We start from the raw sequence: 19,813 nt of genomic DNA on the forward strand, positions 1-19,813 counted from the left end.
AAACAAGGTTCCCGCGTCCTACCTGGGTGCAGGCCAGCTCCACGAGCTGTGAATCTGCTTTCGTGCCGGGCCGCGTGCGCTAGCTGCGGCCCAGCGCTGGGAGATGGCAGCTGTCCAGTTTCCGAGGAGCGCAAACTCGCATCGGGACTCTTTGCGCCCTTGCGCGCACCCCGCAAGCTCTTGAATTCGGAGGCGTTTGGGACGCTGTAAGGAAGGGTGGGCAAGCCTGCAAGTTGTGCATGCAATGAGTTTGGAGAGCTGTGGTGATTATGGGGAGGGTACCATCTAGCAAATTATACTTCAGTTCCCAGAAGCATGACAAATAAGTACGTAGAGGGTTGGGATGTGAACCAGCTGCTCCTGATTTAAGAGTAATTTATGGGTTTGAGTTTGTTTGGAAGACACGAGGAGAGCCTGCGCGGCCTCCTCATTGCCTCGGCAGGGCTGGCTGGAGCGTCTCCGCAGGAGCGCGCAGAGCCCTGCTGCGCAGCGGGGCGTCAGCGGCGTCCAGACTTCCCTGCCCGCAAGGGGATCCGGTGTCGGGATCACGTGCCGCGTCCCACCAAAGGGATGCGCAGCAGCCCCAGAGCAGCCGACAGCGTCTCTCCTTCTCAAGGGACTGGGATTATTTTGCTACCAAGCTGCCTGTGTAATTTTTCTCCGTGCGCCGCTCCACTGAGCTGCTCTTTAGGTGCGTCGCTGAGTCAGGATTTGAAGTGTTTCTTAGCACTGTTGCATGTGACGAAATCCATCTGCAGAGAACTGTTGTCACATAGGAGCCTTCGAGGCAGGGCTGAGCCCGTCGGGGGCAGCCTGAGCTCAGCCCCGCTGCGTTAGGCTGGGTCGTGTCCTCTCCAGCACCCATCCCTCTTGCTGGGGAGAGTCGTTGGGACTTTCCGTCTAGCAGCTGAGAGCTCTCCCAGCCGTTTGCCTTGCTGGTCTAAGGTGGAAACTCGTATCCACGTGTTCCTCAACGCCCCGTTCTCCTAACCCTCTGTAGGGAGGGTGCAAACGTGGGCGTCATGAAGCCAGCAAGGACGGCTCAGCACTTCAGGATGAAATGGGGCCACGTTTGAAGCCACGGCTGCACCTCTCGTAGTCAGTGGGTTGCCGCTTACAACTTCCCTTCCTGCAGAAAAGACACCGGAGAGCCGAATCCCTAAATCCCAGGGCCGCGAGGAGGAGCAGCGCCTCGACCCAGCTCTGCAGGGCCGAGCCTGTTGGCCCTTTCGGGGCGCTGGCGGGAGGGTGGCACGGTTCCCCCCGGTGCCACCGGGGCCGGCCTGCCGAGACCGTGCCGGAGCGAGTCCGGAGCCACGGAGCCGAGCGGGGGATCCTGGCCAGCGGGATGCCATATCTGCTAAACCTAAATCGGTTTGGCTGGAAGGGGATCGTAACGCAACCCGGGGAACTTGGCCTGGCAAGTCCTGCATGGCGTTTATAAATTTCTGGAGGCAGACGAGCGTACTTCTGGAGCGATCGGCGGTGTCCCTCTGGGGACGCCTTCCAGCGGCTGGTGAGCGTCGCTGGGCAAACTTTGCAGCTCGTTCCCAGTCTGAACTGCTTAACCTCCAAACACGGGGCGTTTCTGTAAAGCTGGCAACAAACAGCACCGAAGGGAGAAGCTCCTTTCCAGCTTGGCCCCGGCCGGCGGCCCGGGAACAGTCGTTCCTTCGGTGTAGCCTGGTGCAGCCGACCCGTGACAGCCGGAGGCGGAGCGGGGCACGGCGCGAGGGAGCGCCCGAGCTGCTGCAGTGGGCGAAGGCAGGAGGAGTTGCTGAAGAGTTAAGGTGCGTGCAGAAGCGCAGCAGAGGCATCTCGGCTCTCTTTTTGAGGTTTGCAGCACGGACTGGGTGCGTTCACCCTGCGTGTGTTTGAGAGACTGACGGAGAAGGAGAGAAAACCCTTATTTTCTCGAAGTTGGTGCTTATATGCTGCTCAGCAGCCTCTCGGGCGCCCGGTTTCTGCTGCTTACCAGGGTTTATAGGGATAGCAGAAAATGCAGTAATTCTGTTGACCTCGGTGCCTGCACCTCGTTGCACGTAGCGCAGCCCCGAGGGGATGGATAGCTGCGGCTCCTTCTGCGTGCCACTTCCAAACTGTGAATCCCAATGACAGTGAACTTCTGGAAGCCTGAGGAGCAGTCTCCAGCTCCCTGCTCTCTCCAGCGTGGAGGGGATTGGTTTTGTTTCAGTTTCTTCTGGCTTGCCGCGGCAGTGTTATCAGCTGCCCTGGGATCTCCCCAGAGACAGCTGGGCTGCCCAAGGCTCTGCCTCGCTCCGGCTCCCCAACGGCCCAACGCTGCGAAGGGGGGGTCTTGCACCACGAGCGCTGACACCCAGCACTTGTCGTGCTAGACGGGCCCCCCCACCCTCCCAGGCAGGAGATGTCTTCGGTGTCCCAGGGCTGGGCTGCTCCCATCAGCGTGGGAGTCCTTGCACCCCTTGGGCTGCTTTCAGCCAGGCTTCCCTCCTCCCTGCATCGTCCCCCCTCATGTTTTAAACGTAAAGCAAACAACCTTTGAGGCAGCAGAGCCTCAATGCTCCTCGTTGTTCCTGGGCTGCTTTGTCCGTGCTTAGGAAGCTTAATGCTGCTCTCGACTGGCGTGCCAGCCGGGGCTGGCTGCTCCTAGGTGCCCAGATGCACAGCGGCGGTGTGAAAATAATCCCGGCATTGACAGCGCAGAAGGAAGCGGTGCTGCTCCTTTCACACATCTGCTTTATGCAGAGCTGCGGATACAGCGTTCGGGCTGCTTAATCCTGCCTTACACCATCTGGCCTCGCAGAAACCAGGCCTTGTTGACACAGCACAGCCACACGTTGGGTCTTCCCCCCCTTCTGCCCCCCCACGCCCCTGGCTCTGGCTTTCTCCTTCCATTTAATCAGATACATCGAGCCTGTGGCTACGAGGGGAGCTTAGGGCCGATTCTCTAAAATCACCATATCAGCCGAAACCATCACATTTGATATTCCATTTACAATGTTTCCAAGGAAACAAAGGCACAGGACATAAATAGATTACTGTTAAACATTTGCTCACTCACCGTGGCCCCAATAATTTGCAAGGCAGAATTATGAATGTTAAATCAACAGCAATAATAAATTTTAATACAAGAAGACCAATATTTTGCTGCAATTAGAAGAAGCATTCGTTCTGACATACAGGCAGGCAGTGACAGGTTATTTATCATTTCCACTTGCCATGTACAGTTTTTCATTTACATAAAGGGCAACTTTGATTATGACTCCGAAAAAGCTGTGAAATGCCCCTCAGAGGCAGCAGAGGTGTTTACAATGTACCCAGGTGCAGCCAGATCTGCATTCCACTGAGAATTTGCCCAAGCAGGAGGAAATAATTCATTTTTCCCTGGGAGCAAGCTGTGGATTTGGTTAGGTTTGGACCATTTCTTGCAGAAAAACATCAACCAAAAAGCACATGCAAACTTTGACATCGGCCAAAGAGATGAGGCTGAATCTCAAAGACATTGCGGTCTCCTAAACTAGTTCACGCCAAGCCAGAAGCGAAACAGCGTTCAAACGAACCGGCTAGTGCTGGGAGTGCAGGCGTACAATAAGGATTAATGCAGCGCGGTGCACATGGGAGCGGTACTCTCAAACAGGAGGGGAGGCCGTGGCGAGCAGCGTTTGTAAGCCGTGCTGTGTAGGTAAAGGCTCTGTGAGTACAGGAGCGGGGCAGCATTGGGCCAGGTTACTAGAAGCATCTCATAGCCGGTTGTGGGCTAAAATAGCAACCCAAGAATTGGTAAAAAAGCAATTCCTGCAGGCTAGGCATGATGGATGTAAGAATGTTGAGTCAAGATGTGGCAAAGATATATTTGATTTGTAGGAATGGTGTCTAATTTGCCAGTAACTCTGATTTCATAGGTTGAAATGATACTAAAAACGTAAAATACTGGGACCTCTCTTTACCCGTGTTGGAAAGATTTCTGATGAGAGAAGCTCTTCACCTCTGTGTGGGTCCCCCAGATGATACCCACTTCATGGTAGTTTTTCCCTTTGCTGAGCTGATACAGACCTCTTTAGGACAAATAGTTTGCCCTATAGTGTATCTATAGGAGTAATCCAACCCCGCCCATACCCCTAATTTGCAGTAAGGAATACAGTTACACTACCATTTACAGTGGCATCAAAGCTATCACTGGGTTTAGTTGGGCCAGTCTGAAATAAATTTCCTAGAAGTTTATTTCTGAAAATAGCCCCAAAACGCCTGATTTATAAACACTCCCTAACTGGCCTAAGGGTATTTTGAGCGTATTTTATCATAACCTTCCTGAGCTACTGCCTCAAGGTTGGTTAAAAACAACCCTGACTTCCAAGTCTGCCCTTCCACTTGCAGCTCGGCACTAGGAGCAGAGCGGTGAGACCCCACCGGCCCCAGGGTAGCGCCCTGGGTGTTGGTTTGCAGGGCCTGGTGTCTGCTGGGCTGTCGCAGATAGCATCGCTTTATTGCAGGCTTGATTTCTGGGGAACCGTGCAAACCCTGCAGCGTGCTGAGCTCTCAGTGATGTGTCCCTGTTTGCAAACGTATGTTGTTAAGAGAAGCCTTTTTGCATGCCGAATGGCTGGATAGGGCTGATGTGTTGCACATTTATTCCTGAGTGGATATTTGCTGATGTTGTTTTAAAGGCACTGGGCAGCTGGATTGCCCCAGTTGTGCATGGGTGTTGCCAGAGAGTCGTGAGGCTCAAAAGAGGCTTTTAATCCAGCTCGCTGTGTGCACAGGGAGTCTGGTCATCCCTATGCGCGTCAAAGGATGCTTTTAACCAAGATAGCCAGAGACTGTCTTTATCTTTGGACTGAAAACAGCATCTGAGCCTGGTGCAGAGGCACCTGACAGCAGGCGGGAAGGACCCTTCTGACGGCTGCCATGGGAAAGCAAGCTCTGATGCGCCGGCGTCAGAAATACACTCAGAGGTTTTTGCAGACAAAACCTGCAACTTGCTCATAAGCTTTGGCTTGTGGCTGGCAGTGATCAGGTTTTTGAGAACACAAAGGCAGGAGCTGAGGCTCTAACCCTGCAGGATAGGTCAGCTAATCCTGATGTTACCCTAAGACCGCTCTAATGTGCTATAACACAATTGCAGCATCACCGGCAGGCTTTCTGGCTGCACTCGATGAGACTTGCCGTAGCATCCGTGTGTGTTTGCCTGCGCGGGCTCGTTGCCGGTAGCTGTGTGATGATCCTCCACAGGCGAGTTAGCGCCACGTGCACCATGAGACCCATCGCGGTGGCCTTGGCGCAGCTGGGAGGGAAGGGACGTCTGTGCAGGGAGGGCTGTTGGCCTCTCCAGTGCCTTAGGTGCTTGTCCCGCTTGTGTCCCCACGTAGCACTCTCACCATCTACGGGATCAACCAGGCGGATGAAGCTATCTACCAGTGCATTGCTGAGAACAGCGCCGGCTCCACGCAAGCCAGCGCTCGCCTGACAGTCCTGTGGGCGGACGGGCTGCCTGGTCCTCCACAGAGCGTCAAGGCTGAGACGATCTCTGCAACCACCATCCAGGTGTCTTGGAAAGAGCCACTGCAGAACACCAAGGAGATCATCGGCTACGTGCTGCACATCCGGAAAGCTGCAGGTATGGTGCTCTGCCTGCTGCTCAGAGCTTCCTCATCCTTCGCACCATTTAGCAACGAGGCCCACTGGATAAACCAGGTCTGCACCGTGGTAGGCAGCGCTGCCACCTCTGTCCCCTCTCATCTCCGTGTTTCTGAAAGACAGAGACAAGGCAGTAACGGCGATGTAAGTGCCAAAAGGGTGAGGAGAGTGGGGTGGCTAGCGTTCAGCCTTCCTATGTATGTTACCTGCATTAATGCAAGACACTTTCTGATCTGGGGCCCGGCTCCTGAGAACCTGACCCTCTTTGGCAACTGCTGCATCTGACACCACCTGAGCTCTGCCTTGCTCTCCCCCCACTCAAAGACAGCTTCTTAGGGGTTGCTGGGCTGTATTCCTGGGGGCCTGTGTTCACTAAGCGCAGAGCTGGCAGCACTACCTGCAGCAGCACAGGCTGGGATTTCTTTTAGCAAGGGAAGGAAGGTGAAGCTGCATGATCAAGACCTTGCTGCCCACTTAGGTCTCTGGCAAAGCATGCAGAAATGTAAGTGAACTAGTGCCTGGGCAGACAGTTCCTTGATAGGAACCAAAATTACTGCTTACAACATCTGTTTAGTCCCTTTACCTCTTGCAAAGCCTAACGCTGCTCTGCTCTCCCTTTCTTTGCGCTGCAGATCCTGTGGAGATGGAGTATCAGGAGGCTGTTAGCAAGAGCACGTTCCAGCAGCTAGTGACCGATTTAGAGCCTTCGACCAGCTATAGCTTCTATATAAAGGCTTACACCTCCCGGGGCGCCAGCAAAGCCTCAGAAGTCACAGTGGTGAGCACGCTAGGAGAAGGTAAGGAAGTCATAACGCTTGAGCCGTCAGATGCTTGAAACCACCTGTGCGTGGCAGCAGAGCCAGTCACCCCAATACCCCCCTCCTCAGCCCCTTGACACAAGGGTTTTGTTGCTCCTTGTTCCCGCTCCTCCCTATACTCTGGGCTATTATGAAAAACTCACTTGTACCGTTACATAGGGATCGACCGACTGCCTTAAACACGGCATTATCTCTCATGGCTTCTGTTGTAGCAGGGGGCTAGCGCACGTCAGTCCTCTTGTGCAGGTGATCTTGGGCGTTGCATCTGCCCTGGGCTTTTCCTAAACTGCGGATTCCTTGCTCAGGAAGCTTCTCAGCAGTCTCCGGCAGCTCTGGTACTCACAGCTCTTCTTGATAGGTGCCACATTTTCTGAATTTGAATTTTGTTCTGTTCTGTCCTGGAGAAAGCGCACCAGAGCTGAGCTGTCCTGGCCTCGAGGTCCCTGCCTTGGAGCAGCCTCTGTTTCAGTGGGAAGTTAGCGCAGTCTCCAAGGCTTTTCCTTGACTTTGTCTCCCAGATGTGGCCACCAGTTAACTTCCCCAGCAAGAAACTGGGTGCTTTAATGTGGGACACTTGTGCCCAGATACCGGACAGAAATTACAGCCCCTGTGTGAGCTGTCAAGTGTCAGCCGTCTGTCAGCTGGCATTTCAGGAGTGTTTCCCTACAGGCTCCTGTGCCTCTCCAGCACCTCTGGATATTGGTTTATCTCACTCATCTGAGAGTAATTTCTTAGGAACGTTGCATCTTTCTCTGGAGAACTCAGTAATTATGCATTCGGAGCAGAGAAGGCCTTGGGTATGAGGACCTGATTTAGGAGTGGATTGACTTCCAGGTGGGGGATCCAAATCTCATTCCCTTTTCCATTTATTACAGCATTTAAGCAGCAATGCCAATAAATCCTTGCCCTGCTGGGTTGTTACCCTGCACGTTTATTTCTTTGGCACTCGACAGGGAGTCAGTCACCCTTTGAGTTTGTTTTTCGTTCCAAGCTGGAGGTGGAGGGATTGACTAAGCTAAAACTTGAAACTCCTTGACCCGCTGCTCCGAGTTCAGCTACAGTAGCCAAAAGCCAGCCATGCGTCACAGAGCTTGGTGTATTTTGGAGAAGTTTGGGTCAAGCTAGACAGGACTTTTTGACATTATTACCTTCAATCACTATAGGAATAGTTAGGTATCTGTTAGTGGGATCATAAATTTCTTGGCTCTCTGAAGTTTCAAGGCATCGTTGTCCTGCTCTACTGTCCTTTAAAAAGGCTCATCCTGTGTAACAGCGTTTCAGCAAGAAGCTACATGTTCTGGACGGACAAACAGTCCTATTTAAAACTACTGAACCCCAGCTAGGGTTTACCTTGTCGGAAGATAAAAAGAGACTTAAAAGCCCCAGTTCTGACTTGATTTGTAGCTAGGTTGGGTGCAGGGAACTGCACGGGCATTCCCCAAATTTCAGGGCAGCCATGGCCATGGTTTGCTTCACTCAGGTCCGTGCTGCCCCCTGCTCACATACTTGGGAGCGGGTCAGGGAGCTGGGTCTCGGGGCTCTTGTCACCAAAATGAGGTGTCGCTGCATCTGCGGGACAGGAGAAAGATACACCTCCTCTTGTGCGCAGCCAAGCCATTTCGCCCTGTGTCTTCCTATGCACCAAAATGCTGTGACTTGTCCACAGTTGGGAAGGTGCATGGATCTGTGCAGTCAAAGAGCACTGGGAAAGGACAGGATTTCCCAGGCATGGGACATATAGGAGCTGTAGTTTCAGCTGGCGTTGCCAGAGCCCCCTCAGGGTGGCTCAGAGCCACGTGCATGAGATGTGTGCAAAAGCGTATGTGCACCGATGCGTGCAAAGCCCCGGTGCAGCAGGCCCTGGCTGTCACACAGCCGCCGAGTCCCGCCCTGCACAGAAGGGACATGGTGGACGCTTCTGCCTGCCTCGAACTGGCTCAGCTCCATGGGGTGAGGACAGCACTTACCCGAGTGGATGGTGGAGTTGTTGGCAGCTGGAAATACTGGAAATACTGGTCAGAGGGTGAATTGCCATGTAAAATGTGGTTATTATTTGGAGCAGGAATACAGTGAAGAAATGTCTGGGATGCTCAGGAACGGGGCTGCTTTTGCCTGTAGGGAGATCGACTTTTCAGTACTGGGGAATGGGCTTGGCAGAAGTTCTCCGATACTTTCTGGAAGTAAAATGCTTGCTCCTTTGTGACCAGTGATAATTTTGGATGGAAGGAAGAAGAAAGGAAGATGCAAAAGAGCAACTAAGCAAGTTAACTTTAGCTCCTTAAGCTTCTCTTGCTAGAAGGGTCTTTCTGTCCTTCGTGTTGTTCACTCTCCTTTCCCCCAGCACTGACTGCTTTTCCATCTGGCACTAATTCTGCACTTCCCAAGAGCGGGCACTGGGAGCAGGGTGCGGAGCGGGCGCCTGCGGCGTGCCGACCCAAGCGGGAGCAGCTGGGAGAGCTCCAGACAGACTCGGAGCTCACTCGCTCCCTGTAAAACCCCTTGACTTCCACACTTTGGCAGTTGCGTGCTCCTCTGCGAGCTCAGCCCTGGGCTCCTTTACACCGTTTCACAAATGCTGTGATATTTTAAATGGCAAACTATATCCACGTCATTAAGCAGCACACACCCCTGTTCTTGTCTTTTGATGCTTTTTAGGGTTTTCTCCAGGACTTTTTGACATTTCTCTAGGATGAAGATTGTTCCTTTAGTCATCTTCGGCTAAAGACGCCTTCAAGAAGAAAGTTGAAATGACCTGGGGAAAATTCCAAACAGCACGGAAGAGGAAAACAAGTATCCCAGCCCTTAGCATGAGGGAGATGCCTCACTTATATTAGATACATATTATGTCTTATATATACTTCTGTGAAGCACATATACACTTGTGTGTGTACATATATCTATCCACACACAAATATACTCCATTCTGTATACACTTATTTGTGTAATGACATTATAAAGAGCACATGCATTCTGCAAGTGCATACATATAATCAATATTATACATATATAAATATATATATATATACTCAAAGTTTGAATAAATACTATATATTGCGTACTTTGAAGGAGAGAGATTCTTGTGGTTTTTATTAAATGTAAGGCTCTGCAACCGTAAAATAAAGCCGACTCTTCATAAATCAGGATGGCCCACTTTAGTGTTTGTTTTTGTTCATGGGATAATGTGATTTCCCTTTCTGTGGTGTTTTCACTCATGATTGAAGAACTGTTTCTGTAAGCAAGGGTCCAACTTTTTAGAGCGGGGATCCGGACCATTCTTAATTTTGCCCTAAAGGGAATTGGGAGAATTAGGAAAAAAAAAATTATGCCATTGGATAAAAAAACTTTTTTTAGACTTGGGAAGAATGGAACATTCTGGTATAATTTTAGTTTGCTCTGTGTTTTGCACCCAGAAATTGGTAAGCACAGACTTCCCATCAGTGAAGTGCACGTCAGAATAAATCCTAGCGAGGAGTACTTCAGCCCTTTTTCTCCCGCTGGCAGCCCGAAGGCAGGATGAGCTCTCTGTAGACCGGGATGGGGACAGCTGCCCTCAGGGTCTCTCCTCCTGAAGTCACATGGAGATACTCACTGGTCAACAGGGACTTGTTCCTCTCCCGAGGGCCACTTGCAGGGCACCCGTCAAAGCCCCTGCAGCCCGTGGGGGCTCAGAGAAGGAGGGCAGCTCTTTGCAGGGTTGCATGGACCCACCTGCTCACCCGCGAGAGTTGCCTTTCCTTCCCCTAAATCTCCAAAGCTTGAGCTTTCACTGTCTGGGAAAAGGCTAACCATTGTGCTGTGCGGTTTTGACTGTGCTATTAAATTGAGTAATATCCTTTTTAGCTCTTGTCAGGCTTAGACTGACAGCTTAGACACGACCACGTTTCATCAGCTTTTCAGTGGTGCTCACTAAATGACTGTGCTGACCTCTGTGCCAAAGGACACCGCCGAGGCTGGGTTTTCAAGGCTTATCGTTTATGCATCCTTTGGGGAAAAGCAAGACAAAAAGCTGCGCAGGTCCAGTGCAAGCCCAGCAATCCTTATACTTGGGGACTTCTGAGCTCATAATTGGGATCAGAAAATAACTCTGGCTCAAAGTCTGCTCTTGGCCAGAGGATGCTGGAGAAGCAGAGCCTGCAGGCCAGGCAGAGGGACTGTGGTGTCTCGTGCGTCACACCTTCCGAACGGTGCAAAAGGCTCAGGAAGTGATGGGAGCATTTGGCCTTTTGTGGGAATTAGGAGGAAAAAAAAAAATCATTGATGAAAGATCCTGCTGAGACACATCTCTGCATTGATGTGAACAGCAAAAGGGAGGGAGGGGGAAGGAGAGACACTCAGGGAAAGCATGGCCCGCTGTGACCGCAGCATTGCATTGCATAGGGCTCCCCAGAAAGCTTTTGTGCAGAACCAGCTTCAGAAAACCCAGGTAGTTAAATCACCAGAAAACGGGCTCTGCTTTGCAAACCTGCACCTCTCAGCCCAGTGGATGGGACAGACTGGGGCTGGCCAGCTATTTGGGGACCCAGGGAGGAAGTGGCAGTGACACTTTGCTGCAGCACACCCCAAGGATGAGGGCAGGATTTTTTTTTTGGGGCATTGATGGGACTACCACTGACAGTTTTTAGTATCATTCCCAGTGGAATCAGGCCTCGGTGACACCGGGCAGCAGCAGGGACATCTTCCCAGCTAAATCCCTGTGCGTCCCTAAGGCCAGGTAAGTGCATGCCTACAGCTAGGCAGTGATCTTGGGCTGCTCAGGTGTTTAGGGCTGTTACTGAAGATGCTCCGTTTCTCTCCTCATTCCCCTGCCCTGATCCCAGAATCGCAACCCTCCCTCCCAAAGCCAAGCGGGAGAACCAGCTCCCGTGCACCCTGCAAGCCAGTGCAGGTACCTAGCGAGCTCGACTGGGTAGCAGCATATTTCACCTACTTCTTTTAAGACGGATGTCTCCGGCTCCATCCCTTCTGGTTGCTTCCTCCCTCAGGGATTAAGCACTCCAAAAGGGCCTCACTGCCCTAGGGTGAGGGCAGAGGAATGGAACTGGGGAATGCGTTTCCCAAGCCACTGCATTCCTGCCCTGACCCAATGGGGCTGAGCATCGGATTGCAGCCGGAGTCTGAAGGTAGCCTCGTCGCTTGCTGAACTGAGCATAGGAAAAAAAACCTCAGAAACTCATGCAACTTCCTGATGAAATTCAAAATCCAGGATCTGGTCTAACCTGATTTTCTCAGTCTCATCTATCACGGTCTTTGGCTCGGTGACTGCAGGGGAAGCCTAGTGGGGATTTCTCACTGTGCAGGCCAGAGCACACATGTGACCCACTGTCTTTCTCTTTCTGTTTCAGTCCCAGCGATGCCATCCCTCTTTATCAAAGTCATTAACAGCACCACCGTCCAGGCCACCTGGGAGCCCTCCATCAAACTGGGCCAGCATGAAGGCTTCAAACTCTTCTATCGCAAAGTCCACCTCTCGCAGTACACAGGCCCAGTGGTGCTGCCCAGCAACGTAACAGCATACAACATCAGCCACCTGGGTAAGTACAGCAGAAACCCAGTCCGCATTGCCCTCTGTACCAGGGAGGACCAGCCGACCAGGCCATGTGGTCAGCTACTAAAGAGGAGATGCTGCAGCTCTAGGTTTTTTGGATGCTTTCCCAGTTGTGGGCAACAAAAGTTTGCCTCCTGAGTTGTTTGCAGCAGTCCTGTGTGTTTGGGAAGGTGTTTTTCCCGAATAAGTACCCTCCAGGCGAGAAGCCTAATGCTTTAGCCTGAAATGCCTTTCTTGTGCCTCTTTCGAAACAGATGCGTCAGTGGTGTATGAAGTCAAACTCCTGGCCTATAACCAGCACGGGGATGGCAATTCAACGGTGCGCTTTGTGTCCTTGAGGGAAACTGTGGAAAGGACAGGTGAGGAGCAGCCTTGTTCCCACGACAGGTTGTGAAAATCACTTTGCAGGAGGGTCGGCCGGGAGCGGGGGCCTCACCCCGATGCGTCCAGCGGACGGCATTCATCTACGTGTAAAACACCTCCTGCTGCTCTTGGAGACCTTTTAAGCCTTCCATTGGGAATATCTTCAAAGCAGAGATAGTTATTCCTCCTCTATCCATGTTAGGGTAAATACTAATCTGTTGGCACCTGCCTGCTCAGTGCTTTCTATCAAATACTGCAGCTCGCTCTGGTGTGCCACGCTCAGCAGCGTTGTGCCTTCCCCACTGTCGCGCACGTCCCACCGCTGACGTGGGGAAGGTGCAAAGTTTACAAATCCTCAGCTGGGAAGGCAAAATCCTTGTGCGTTATCCCCTCCCTCTGCCTGTCCGTGCAGCATTAGGGACCAGAGCCGGAGACTTGGCCCTAGAAGCGAATTGCCTGGCTGCAAGCTGTGCTATGGTGCTGGTGAGAGGAGATGGGACGCCTGCAAGAACGTCACTGGCTTGGGGAGCCGAGGTGTTTCAGATCGTGCAGCCGTCTTGCAGGGTGTGAGAGCAGCAGGTCCGCCCCGCAGTGCTGCTCTGCGCCCAGCCTGCTCGAGCTGTTGGCTTCAGCTTTGAGAAAACAAAACTTCAGCGATAACGTTGGTTTTGAGGCTTGGCAGCCAGATCCTTCTTTTCATTAAACCAATGCGTCTACTAATGGATGGTGGAAAGGGGTCTCCATGGACCTTATGGGCCTTTACGTGCTGTGATTGCCTTCATGGGGGTGGGCTTTGGCTCTGAGCCTCTCGCTGGGGCTGTAGCAGTGAGCCAGCAGGTAACAGCCGCCTCTCGCCATAGCAGAGCTATTGGCTCTTGGAGCACAGCAGGGAGATGAAGTCAGTTCCCAAAAGCTGGAGGAGGAATAGGAAAGCAGCACCACTGACTCCCCCTTTCCCCATTTCGCCCACCAGTGCTGAATCCCCCCTGCGACTGCATGAAGGACGAGCAGAACAATAAAACCTCCACGACGGGCATCATCATCGGGATCCACATCGGCGTCACCTGCATCATATTCTGCGTCCTTTTCCTCATGTTTGGGTACAGAGGAAGGTAGGAGTCGCTGATGAGGCTGCTCGTGGCGGGGCAGCCGTCTCTAAGGCCAGGTGGGACTCCTGCCGCGCTCACCCCGCTCGCGGGGACATCGGGAAGCCTCACAGCCACCTGGCCCTCAGGGCCTCCCACCCCAGGACGGTGCCTGTCAAAGGACCTGGTGCTTCCCAGGAACGGCAGTATTTCTGCTTGGGCAAGCACTGACCATCCCTGTAAAACAAAAGCTGTTTGGTGAGAGGCGAAGAGACGTGACTTTGTAAGAGGGATTCAATGAGGGAAGGAGCGGAGCACAGAGATAAGGCAGACTCAGGCTAGGGGGAAGGAAGGGGAGAGCGGCACCGACTTTGCTCACCCTCGGGCTCTGCCTCTTGATTTTTCAGGCTGCTGATGTGTAAAAACGTGCAGGAGCAGCTGTCGACCCCTCAGGTCCCGAGAAGCCAGAGGAGCGCTGCGGGCCTCGTTCTCAACGGGGCCGCTCGCAGGGACCGGGACGACCTGGACTTGAACGGAAAGCAGCTGGATATGAACGAGCTGGAGAGGTTATTCCCAGCGCTGCCTTCCCAGGAGCAGCAGGATAAAGACATAACGGTAAGGACCGGAGGCGCGGGGTGGGAAACGCAATAGGGCAAAGATGCAGCCGCACGTCTAAGAGCATCAGCAGCCTGCCGACGTCGTGGCGGTTTCCCTTTTTCTCTTGCCAGTCGGCTCGTGGCCTGCCTGCCTCCCACGACGAGACCCAGCTGTCCACACTGCCGCTGGACGAGTTCAGCATTATAGAGGAGGAGCAGCCGGAGGCCCCGGCCCGAAGCCCAGGGCTTGGGGCGCGCGGGGGGCTGCCCCGCGGCGGCAGCGCCGCGGCTCCAGCTGCCAGCCACAGTCCCGCCAATGAAGGATAAACGGCCATGCCTCGAACCCTCTTGTAGGAGTTACCAGAAACCAAACCCGCGGCTGGTGATGTCTTTACAATGATTCGTCAATCTCAGGTCAATTGAAGATTTCTACGGTCTGATTGTTATTTTTTTGTTTTGCTTTATTTTTATATATATATATAAATATACATACATACATATTATATATATATATATATATATATATATACATATATATATATACACACACACACACACACACATACAGCCTTTTTGAAACTCTATGAAGTTGATCTTTCTGACCTGTCTCAGGCCTCTGTGTGTGCTTCTTTTGGTGGCTGCGTTATCAAGACTGGTCATGATGGATTTTCCCATGGCTGCTAAGTAAAAGCCTCTTGGGCTGAGTTTGGCAACCTCTCCCGTCTCCGGGAGACTGGGAATATGGTGAGCCTTGTTCTCTTGGCATCACGGACTTCTTCCTGATTAGCAGCTTTAGGACTACTTTCGGATCTATTTTTTATTTCAAGAAGACTGGATTAGGAGAAATTCTTCTAACATGACTCCAAAAATTGAGGCCTGGGAAGGCCGTCTCTCCATGGATTTGATGGTTTTGTACACTTTCTCTATTTCTCAGGATACTTTTTTGCTGATTGACTCTACATTAAAAAAAAAAAAGTGTGTCAAAGGAGGCCTGCCTGAGGGCTACTGAAAGACTTGGACAAACAACCCGAGTGAAATCCGAACCTACCTCAACCGGAATGAATGTCTTCTGGGAAGCAGAAATATCTGCGTCTTCCTTCAAGTTCAGCAACAAGTAGCGTAGCACTTGGTCAGTACAAGCTTGGTCCTACCTCAGCAGTCGCGCTCTGTACCTGCCGCGTTGTTGTTTTTGTCGTCGTCGTCGTCGTCGTTGTCGTCGTCGTTCCAATGTAAAGCACTTCCAAACCTTGAAAGCAATGTTCTACCTCAAGTTTGATAGAAACTCGTGTGTGTGTGTGTCGCCGCCTCCCTCTTCCAGCAAACCCGTCGCGAAGCAAAGCCGTTGGGCAGCGGGCTGGCGCCAGGCGCAGCCGTCGCAGCCACGCTTCGCCGGTGTTATGAGCTTTACTTTTAGGCACGTAGCGGTGCTCCGGTGTGCTTTTACACGTCGGAGATTCGTACCATGGTTTTTTTACTTTAAAGACTGTCTGGGTTGTCACAGACGTGCAGCTGCTAATGCCCCGCGGCTTGCCGATGCTGTGCGCTTGCAGGACCGAATTCGGCGCTGGCGGCCGCGGCCCTGAATCTCTGCCTTGGCCTGTCCAGGGTGGATTTGGGCAGGCGCGAGGCGCTCAGCCGCCGGCGGGGCTCCTCTGTGCCGGGGCTCAACACGGTGCCCCGCAGCTCCGGTTAGAGCCCCGCGCTCTGGGGCTGATTCCCTGCAGGGTGGTTTTAAGCATGTTCCAGCCCGAGCAGCGTTATGCACCTGCAAGGTGCCTGGCGCTGCGCGAGCAGCAGGGTTCGGGGGTTTGTCAGGGGGAGCCTGGAGGCCACCGTCGCATCCCTTCAAAGCCACCCCGCCGTCAGGAGCCCAGACGAGGAAACCCCAGCCCAGCGCTTGCAAAAGAGGAGCTGCTACTGAGCTCATCCCCGGGGAGGGACGAGGAGAGCAGGGAGAAGGAGAGGAGGCTCCCGGGCAGGCGATGCTGCACCGGAGGATGCTTGGAGCCACCCGCTCCCGATGCGCTCCGCCGTGCAGGGGAAGGGAGAGGATCTCCCCGAGACCAAAGAGAGGGTTTGAGCGTGACCCCCTCCGGGGAGCACCCGGCGAGCCTGGCGCTGCGCGAGCAGCAGGGTTCGGGGGTTTGTCAGGGTGCTGTGCAGCCTCGGGCACCCTCGGGGTGCTGGGCACCGGCACCACCCGTGGGGCGGTAGGACACAGCCCGGCGGTGCTCGCGGGGCCTGGGGGCGTCTGCGAGCCGGTGCCCAAGGGCAGCCGTTTCCCAGCCGCGTGGGTTGGTTGAAACCAGGGGAATGTGACGGTTTGAGCTGTTTGTACAGGTGATGGTCAATCTTGTGTCACCGATGTTAGAAGTGAAAGGAGTCAGGAAAGGCAATGAGTTCAAGTTTGAAAAATAAATAATAATTGTATTTTTTTAAGTGGTACCAGTGGGACAGACCCTTGTGTCAGAAACATTCCCCCATTACCTTCACATTTGGCAACTGGATGCTACAGATAGTTGTGTAAATAATGCAATGTACAGGATGATACGCAAAACGTCGCTGCCCGTGTGCTGTGTCCTGAGAGTGAGCCTGTGATCGCCGAGGGTTACGTGGGAGCAGGAGTGCTTCCTTCCAGATTTATCCCGCTAGGCACAAGCAGATCCAACAGCAGTGACCTCAAATGCAAGGCGAGCACAGGAGGGTCGGTATTCATAATTGCCCTCTTCCTTCCCCATCCCTCCTCCTGTCAACATCCTGCAGGACAGAAGAGATCTGAAGGGTTAAAGCTACATATCAAACCCCTAGATAGCCTCTCCCTGCCTTGCTACGGCGGCTAAACAGCCGGTTGGACCAATTCCTGCTCACATATTTGCCATGCTGGCAGGAGGTTCCCCCCAGCCTGCTGTTCCCCCGTGTTTCTGGACGTGGGAACAGGTTGTGGAGGGAACTGGCTTGCGCGGGGCTCGCCGGGTGACACCTGGATGTCCACGCACGGCAGAGCCCATCGTGGTAGCCAGGGGATGCCAGCGTCGGGAGAGAGGAGGAGAGGAGGAGGAGGAGGAGGAGGAGATGCCCAACGGCTTAAACGTGGGGGGAATATGCAGCTCCTCCTGGCTTTTGAGGGCCAAAAAGGGATCAAATTCAGCATATTCAAGGGCTTTTGTTTCACTCAAACGCATATTCTTGGTGTAATTCTCCAGTGCTTATTTGGAAAAGCCCAACTGGCCAAATGCATCGATTGGAAGTCCAAATTTTGCCAAGTTTGGTGTAGAGCTGCAGGACTCGCTGCCCAGGCTTGGTCCTGGAGCAGTCCCCTGCAATGCGGGCACAGCCCTGCCAGCGCCCGGTTTGTGTTTTGCTGCCGGAAGGCGGTAAAATAAGGGCTGCGGTTAGACTGTATCTCCCCATACGCCAGGTTCAGACCTCAGATCAAAGCGAATCCAAATCTCCTCCTCCCGCCCTGCTCCCCGCCCAGCCAAGCTTTTATTTTTGTCGGTTTTGTGTGTAACGCTGAAGTTCACATGGAATAAGTACTGTTGCCAAAGTGAACATATGACTTAGACTAGCTTTCGGCTCAGGATTCCTGCAGCTGTGAACATACTATTAATTTAATATCATATTATTGTGATATTGTAATAGTAACGAGTATTTGTCACTACTTCCTTTTATTAAAGGGAAATGCTGTGCCATTTGACTAGTTGAAATATGATAGTATGTCAAGAATAGATTTTAAAAAAAAAATTATGCAGAAATGTAATGGCTTAAACCAATGTGTATTGGTTTGAGACGGTTGAAGATGGATGTGAATCTTTCAAGACTGTTTTTAGATGTTTAGCTTTTCCTCTTGTTGGAGTTTCTTTTACGCTCTTGTCAATCCGTACTGTTGGGACCTATCCGTAGAAGTCTGCAGCAGGCCAGCCTCAAGCGTCGGGAGAGTCAGTAGGACAATGCGACCTTACCTGAACTCTCAAAGCCTCCCAAGTCCACAAAGTTGGGCAGAAAAACCTTGAAACAGCAAGTTGGGTCTGTGCGCTGTTGAGCACATCACACGTAACAGCCGATCTCTGGGGTGAGCGGTGCCTCGATACCCCATCCTGGACCGAGCTCAGAGACACAAAGCTATGCCCAAAAAACACGTGGGGAAAGATTGCCTGAAGCTTGGGTTTTAATCTGTAAACCAAGAAGGAAAGCAAACAAAGAGTTTGGCTTAATTGAAGTTTTGGGCACAGATTGACATCTGTTCTTAACTGCTCCGACCTGTTGCCCCCTCTGATAGACGTCACCGGCGCCCAGCGGTACCTGGATAGAGCGGTAGGGCTGCAGGTCCCCGTGCCCTCCCAGGCCCCAGGTGCGGTTTCACAGGTGTCAGCGATGCATGGCCTGGTCTTTTTTGAGCACTTACTCATTTTCACGTAATCAGAGGTCTCCTCCTAGGAATCGCCTTCAGACTGGGGCTGGGCTGTCGGTTGAAGGGGAGTGTTTCTGCCCTGGAAACCTGTCCCGGCTTTCCCAAGCTGTGGGAGAAGGTCTGAATTTGGATGTTTTGGGACATGCCGTATCAAAGGTAGCCGTGCTCCGTCTGATTTTCCCAGCCCGGATTGCAGAGGACAAATGGCCAAACCCGATAGGTGCTTCCCCACCATATCGCTGTCTCCATCCGGATAGTTCATGGATACACCGCAAGCGTTTAACCAAAAGCTTGCCAGATTTCTTACTCCGTTTTTTTCCCCCTGCCCCCTTTTTTGGTTGGGAGGAATCAAAATGTTGCATCTGAGGATAAAAAAATTGCTGATGAATGGGCAGATAGTGGCTCTCATGCAAGCTGCTGGGAGCCACTGCAGTTCGGGATAGGGATCTTGTCCTGTAGTATTTTTCCAAGGAAATAATCCCATTGATTCAACTAACTGCCTTTTCTGGGCAAGTCCAAAAACCTTCTTGCTTTTCTGGCTGTGATGAAATTGCAGCAAGGACTAAAGTATCTAAAAGCTGATTTTGGTAACCCATAATGGGCACAACCTGTTCTTGGCGCTCTCACGTTTACCGGAGATGGCTGCTACCTCAGGGATAGTATCCACGTTATGTTTAGTTGAGCAGGGACTAGTTTTATGCTGTGACAGGGTATTTTCATGCTGTTGGATTCAGGTATTTATTTGTCTAACGTACCTTTCTTCTTCCTTGTTTTGTAAAGATGCAGAAATGTTTAAGTGCTAGGCCAGTTTGGGACCTGAAAAGCTTCCACCCAAAATTATATCGGGTAAGGACTGTACATTTTAAGTTGGCGATAAAAGCAAAGGAAGGCTATGAAGCGCTGTTACTTAGGCGAGACGTCCTGCTGGCCAAGGGGAGGTTTACCGGCCGCGGCGCGTTAGGGACCCGTTGCCCTGCCGTTGCTCCGGGATAACTGTGCCGCGCTGTGATTGCGGGCAGGGCGTTTCGGGCCGTCTCCAGGGGGCGAATGGATGTGGCAGCAGTTCCCACCCTGGGCTGCTGCATGTATAGTTCAAGGGTGGCTGATGATGTGTAAAAACGTCTCCTAGTTCCTCTCGTGGCTTGATTCGCTAGTCCAGGCTCATCATCCCCGGCGGCGCGGGAAAGTGCCAGCTCCCGCGGTGACTTCCTACCGCCGGTTCAGTGCCAGCACTTCCCGGGGCGACGGAGAACGGCTGGGGCAAAGCCTTGCTTCGTTTTTTACAATTTGGGGGTTTTTTTTAGATGAATATTTAAACAGAGGGGAGGCCGAAGTTGGCGGTGCTTAGGGGAAAGGTGGTGTCCGTGCGCCGACGCGTC

General features: G+C 52.5%; 1 protein-coding gene across 1 annotated transcript in view; it reads left to right on the forward strand.

Moving 5' to 3' along the window:
• IGDCC3 (immunoglobulin superfamily DCC subclass member 3) overlaps nucleotides 1-14,450 on the forward strand; it is a 104,297-nt gene extending 89,847 nt beyond the window's left edge. The window contains exons 8-14 of the mRNA XM_068958183.1: nucleotides 5,349-5,596; nucleotides 6,249-6,413; nucleotides 11,777-11,965; nucleotides 12,234-12,338; nucleotides 13,316-13,454; nucleotides 13,835-14,042; nucleotides 14,156-14,450. Of these exons, the coding sequence (XP_068814284.1) occupies nucleotides 5,349-5,596; nucleotides 6,249-6,413; nucleotides 11,777-11,965; nucleotides 12,234-12,338; nucleotides 13,316-13,454; nucleotides 13,835-14,042; nucleotides 14,156-14,350 (1,249 nt within the window). The 3' untranslated portion in view covers nucleotides 14,351-14,450. The remainder of the gene's footprint in view (nucleotides 1-5,348; nucleotides 5,597-6,248; nucleotides 6,414-11,776; nucleotides 11,966-12,233; nucleotides 12,339-13,315; nucleotides 13,455-13,834; nucleotides 14,043-14,155) is intronic.
• Nucleotides 14,451-19,813: the final 5,363 nt, after the last annotated feature.

The sequence above is a fragment of the Struthio camelus genome, chromosome 12 (genome assembly GCF_040807025.1).
Source record: "Struthio camelus isolate bStrCam1 chromosome 12, bStrCam1.hap1, whole genome shotgun sequence".
Taxonomy (NCBI): Eukaryota; Metazoa; Chordata; class Aves; order Struthioniformes; family Struthionidae; genus Struthio; species Struthio camelus.